At 38.3% G+C, this 6000-nt stretch overlaps 1 protein-coding gene across 1 annotated transcript in view; it reads right to left on the reverse strand.

Moving 5' to 3' along the window:
- Nucleotides 1-5659, reverse strand: part of LOC145668508 (venom carboxylesterase-6-like) — a 57268-nt gene extending 51609 nt beyond the window's left edge. The window contains exon 1 of the mRNA XM_081736475.1: nt 5376-5659. Coding sequence (XP_081592601.1) covers nt 5376-5573 — 198 coding nt within the window. The 5' untranslated portion in view covers nt 5574-5659. The remainder of the gene's footprint in view (nt 1-5375) is intronic.
- Nucleotides 5660-6000: the final 341 nt, after the last annotated feature.

Genomic DNA, 6000 nt, shown 5'->3' on the forward strand with positions numbered 1-6000 from the left:
TATTTTCGTTATTCTTGTTATCTTTTGATTCGAATAATTGTTCCTGTTCGTATTAGCTTACACAATGCTGTTATTTTTGTCACTTATTGACGTTCAGGGACGTCATTTAGGGGGACAGGAGGTGCAATTGCTCCCCAAGAGTTTGAGGAATACATGTACTTTAATCAATTGTCTACTAATATACTAGTACACAACGTGAAAGTCTTATGTCGGTGGTGCTCTTGCCCTCCTCAAGTGAAGTCTGAAATAACGCCCCTGTTGACGCTACCTTCGCAAGTTTATTTAAATTTATTTATTTAACCATTGGAATGGGCGGTAGTTTTTTCATGTCCGAAACCAGCGATTATGTGAACTGTTCCGGTTGCCGATTATGTAAATTGTGATATCAAATGCTCGGCAACTTTTCTGTTGCCGTCGCCAGTGAGCGAGGGTATGGCAACAAAACTGTTTTGTCGCCGTGAAGTTGCTGACTGCAGACGACAGCGACGAGATAGTTGCGCAACTGTTTTGTCGCCAGTGAGCGGTAGGCCTTAACTGAAATGCGTATCTTCAGGTGGGAAGAGATTGTACTTAAACTTTTGTTACTACAGTTTTTCTCTTGACTCTCATCTAGTTTTCAAGATGAGAGAAGAGATTTCTCGCCTCGTGGGTAACACTAGGAAAGAGAGAGGAGAATTTACCGTGACAAACAAATATTATGAGGAAGGGTTTTTTGTTTTAACTGGCAGGAGCTTTTCAGGAAGGTGGGTGTACCAAATGTATCATTAACATTCTCATTACTATTATTTAGAGTTTAATCCTTGGATTTCAGAAGATTTCTTCCGGAGGAAGGAAGAAAAGTTTCAATACATTGTAGTAAAGAGTAGTACTGCGAAAATATTATTCACATTGAGTATGATCAGAGATGTGACACCAGGGAAATTTTTTTCCTTGGGTCACTCCTTCAAATCATCAATGTCTTGGAGGGATAACCATAAAAAAAAAAAAAAAAAAAAGAGAGAGAGAGTGTACTATTAGTTTTTCTGCTGTTTTGCAACTGTTACTATTGGTTGGGTGATTTCGGGTTTAGTGTCCCGCTTATCACCAAGGCTACAATTTAACGTGGGATCCGTAGCACACGAACACCCGCTGGTATTCGAGCCTGGGTTTCCCGCGCCGAAGGCATTACGCCAACCATATAATCACAAGGGAGCTCAACCGTAACATCGTACCATGCTGTTCCCTTAAGTCATCCACAATTTTACCTTAAGTCTGTAAAATACTTTTTAAAGAAGCGTAAAAGTAAGACAATTGGAGTAATTATTCAGTTATGTTGTAGTAAATGCTTTTAGATCTTCTAAATCTTTTTAAATTCTTATTCAGGATTCATGAACGCAAGTATATCGGTATTTTTCAATAATAATAATAATAATAATAATAATAATAATAATAATAATAATAATAATAATAATAATAATGAAAGAAAAGATCTGGTCTTGCGGTTGCTGAGAGAAATCCATAGCTACTATTATTACTTATTAATTTATAACTGTCAACCAACAATTTTTCCGTTTGTTTGTGCAGTACTATTTGGTTCACAAGTAGGGGGGCGCGGTGGCTCAGTGGTAGAGTGTTCACCTTCGGTGCTTGGGGTCCCTGGTTCGATCCCAGCTCGCGCCGTATGGACTTTGTGATGGACAAACACCGTGCTCGTGGGTTTTCTCGGGGTTGTCCCGTTTCCTCCCACTTTCTTCATTCCACCATTTCACTCATCTCTCATTATCACCGTCTCCTTTAGCCTAACCGGCATAACCGTGGGACGTTAAACTTAAAGATTTCATTTTTGGTTCACAAGTAAGTGGTTAGTTCCTTTCTCATTTGATTCAAAAAGAAATTAAAAAGGTCGAAATTAGGATTAGGAATTAGATTTCTGGGTTTTAGATATCTATGCCCATGTTAGCCCGTCGAGTATGAGAGATGACGCCCCTCAGCGATTATATTGCCTGGGGCAATTGGAACGGAAGAAGAGAATGGGGAAGGAAGGACGCGGCCTGAGATCAGTATATAAGGCACCATTCCGGCACTTGCATGGTGTAATTGAAGAAAATCCAGGAAAACCTCATTCAGGATGGCTGGCCTGAGAAAATCATTGTACACATTCCCGACCGAGATTCACCACTGGAATGAAGGAATAGACTGAGAACCAGAATTAGAAGCAAGTCTACCACGTAAAGAATTGGCTAATAGCCTCATCTCAGATTTTCACTTTCACACTTCAACTTATCATACAGAAGCTTAATTTTGGTTTAACCTGTAGGGAGGAGGAGAACTCTTTATATATATAAGTAGAGTTTAACATTATAACTAATACATTACTGTAATATTGTTTAAAGTATTTTTCTCAAATGTTCCCTTAAATGATGTCCCTGCTCTGGATCAGCGACGTCATTTCAGATTTTGCTTGGTGGTGCTGTCAAGGTTCCCCACCCACATAGAGAGTTTCATGTTTTTTATTAGTATACAATTGATTAGAAAGATGTATTTTTCAGACTTAGTGAGGGGAAATTGGCCCTTTGCCTCCCCGAATTACACCCCTGGGCTGCAAAATACCGGGTGTATCAAAAGTCCAACGCCATAGGGTCTATGTCAACTTTATTATAGGCTAAGTAAAGATACTAAAAAGGGAAAAGTAGGAACGTTGTTGGGTTTCAATTTAAAAAGAGGATATTTTTGCAATCACATCAGCTGTTTGGGCTTCATAGTAGCAAGGCGCCCAACGTAAAATGAAAAAGCAACGATGTCAGTTTGGCAGACTGTTCTCTTGGAATCCTAAATACAATACAGCTTTATTGGGAAGAGAATTCGAGCTTTTCCAATTCTTTCACATAATATGCACGTTGTCAGTGTCATTTTTGCCTGACCTTTTGTTCCGTTAGAACAGCCTGCTGAGCTGAAAACTTGATTAATTGTTTAACATGGAGTCCTTAGCAGTACGGAGCCAAAACGGATATAGCGATTGAAAACAAAATCCACCATTTTAGATTGAAAACCACTTATTTCCAACAATGTTCCTTCCTTTCGTATTTTTCCGTATCTTTACTCATAACGGGTTTGGCCTATAGCTCCGGACTTTTCATACACCCGGTATACTAAGAAGCTTACAAGGGAATATCTTATATTGATAGTAGCATTGCCCAATGAAAGAATGTGCAATCGATAAAGGAGTGAAAAAAGTGAGAAATCCAAAGTTTTACGGGCTGATACCCAGAAACACAGGAGATACAGACGAAAGAAGAATCTAGAATCATGTGAAGATAGCAATGCAAAAGATACACTTACATAGAAAGAACTTCAAAATGATTAAAGTAATCAAAATGGCATTTACACAACAATATAGTAAGCAAACATTGTGCCCACAGACAGGCTCAATAACATCATATGTAATGCAGTGTTGCCAACTAAGCACAAAATGAAGATTTGTTAAATGGCACGGAACACAAATTATAAGATGTATAAAACCTAATTATGATTAGAACCATACCTGTGAAGTCATGATGTGCAGTGTTGCCAACGTTTGAAGTTAGGTCTATATGAATTTCTATACGAATCTCGGATGTAGAAGAGTACATACAGTACACGATTCAAACTAGTTAAAACCAAAATATGAGACCACAAACAAGAATATAATCACCGAAGTATGAAAATAAGGGATGAAGCACAGTGTCGAAGCAGGTTTGCCCAGGTGGAAAATCAGAATAGTATCAAACACAAAACTGAAATGATGCATGCTCTTGGATTGACAATTGATTAGCAGGCTTACTTTTCTGATGCACGTAATATTGTATCACCTCACACATTATTGGTAGTCAATTTTTCAGTGTTGCTGTTGATAAAGCGCTCCGCAGTGAGTTAGCACTGTATGTACTCTTCTACATCCGAGATAAATATAGGAATTCATATAGGCCTATCTTCAAACATTGGCAACACTGAGCATAATGACTTCACAGGTATGGTTCCACCCATAATTTGATTTTCTACATGTTATAATTTGTGTTCCGTGCCATTTAACAAATCTTCATTTTGTGCTTAGTTAGCAACACAGCATTACATATGCATGTGTTATTGCTTTTTTAAAACTATTTTAGGTAATAGTTAAGAACAGCTACTTCTCATCTCCCGTGCACGAGGATACATCTTACTGTTGCACTACCTAAACACCCTAAGTACAAGGGCAAGAACTCAGTCTATTACCTACTTTTTAACATCCTAGATAGTCAATGAATAATTCCTGAAAGTATGGCGTTTCTCGTCCTTCCCTAAATGGGAAGTACGGCTCCTTAACTATAACCAATGCCATTGTAAATCACATACAAAGAGAGTGGACAGAGGAGTTTCAATTGTTCATTTGGTTTAGGGAAGGGGAGGGACTTACTGAATAAAGTGCAGAATACAGCAGTCATTAGCAACACATACTCATATAGCACTCATTAGACCTATAGTGGAAAATGGTAGGCTAAAAAACTGCCAACTTTGTCATTTAATTGTAAACTTAGGTCCATACGAAAGGAACAAAAGCCCGCCTCGTTGGCTGCTTGTTAGCGTGTGAGCATTTGGGTTTGATTCCCTGCCAGAGAATCTTGAAAATTTGGAACGCATCACAGTGATTTGGTTTCCTTCAACTGTAGATCCACGTCTCTCTCATATAACATCACCGGTGAAAGGGACGCTAAAATAAGGCGAGTTCGAAACTGTTGGATAAATGACACCAAATTGTTAGTTGGCTAACACAGTGGTTACCATCCATTTCTGACTGACGACACACTTTATTGAGTTGTCACGACATAGCAACATTACTGGATTTAATGCATTAAAAATCATATAAATTATAGTAGTGTTAACACTGTAAGTTTCTATGAAATTGTGACTCTATGTGCTACTAAGCATTGTTGGTGCCGCCGGAAACTGACTGGTACAGTCAATCTCAAAATTGATTTAAATTAATTATCAAATGATTCATCACTTTTAAAGTCTCAAAATTTCGCAACACACCCTATGGAAGTAAATAACATACCGTGTCGCGACACACTGGTTGGGAAGCACTGAGCTAGCACAAGCTTTACACTTTTTTCTTTTCTTCTTCCTCCTCCTCCTCTTCCTCTTCTTTTCTATTTTTTTTTCAATTCTCAAATTACGATCCCCCTGGCCATTAGCTTGCCAGGACTGTCAAAAGAAATTACCATACTCTGTCAGTAAACTGCCGTCATCCTTAAAAAAATGAAAGCATTTAAAAGAAACAACTTTCTTATAAGCTTTCTTCGAGTCACTCTTCTATTTGTGTAGTATATTTACTTGTTCACGTGTTAGCGCAAGTGAGATAACAGGAAAAAGAAACTGACCTTGAATCTGAGGTCTCCTAGAGGTGGCTGAGCGTACGGAATTCCTCTAAAAGCTTTGAAGCTACGTCCTTTGCGGGTCACTAAAGTGGTTCCCCGTAGCTTCCCTTGAGTAATTGACACAATGTCTTCATCGCAGATACCGACACTCAGTAACACAGCAGCAAATACTGTTATTGAGAGAAACATTGCACAGCCCATCGAATGCACTTCATACAAGAAAAGAGACAACAACTTGGATTGCACTAGGAAGGACTAGAACACTACACTGGCTGTATCCGCCCCTCGCAGGCGCTATCTGATTCCTGCCAGCGATTGGCTTCTGCTTACACAATCACTTTTGTAACAACTAACAGACATAGCGTGTCACTTACAAAAGATTAACGCGAAATGTTTTTCGGAATATTTTCAAAGGGGCATATCGTTTTCTTTTTATTTATGGATATGTCTAGACCAGTGGCGTAGCAAGGTGGGCTCACCCCTAGTATAGTGGTACTGAAAATGGATTCCGCTTACATGCAGAGTTTCATTTGTGATTTTCAATATTATAATTTTTTAATAATTTATCATTAAAAAAAAGTACTGTCAGTCATATATATATATATATATATATATATATATATATATA

This window comes from Thermobia domestica, chromosome 13 (assembly GCF_964235325.1).
Source record: "Thermobia domestica chromosome 13, izTheDome1.hap1.1, whole genome shotgun sequence".
In the NCBI taxonomy this organism is placed as follows: domain Eukaryota; kingdom Metazoa; phylum Arthropoda; class Insecta; order Zygentoma; family Lepismatidae; genus Thermobia; species Thermobia domestica.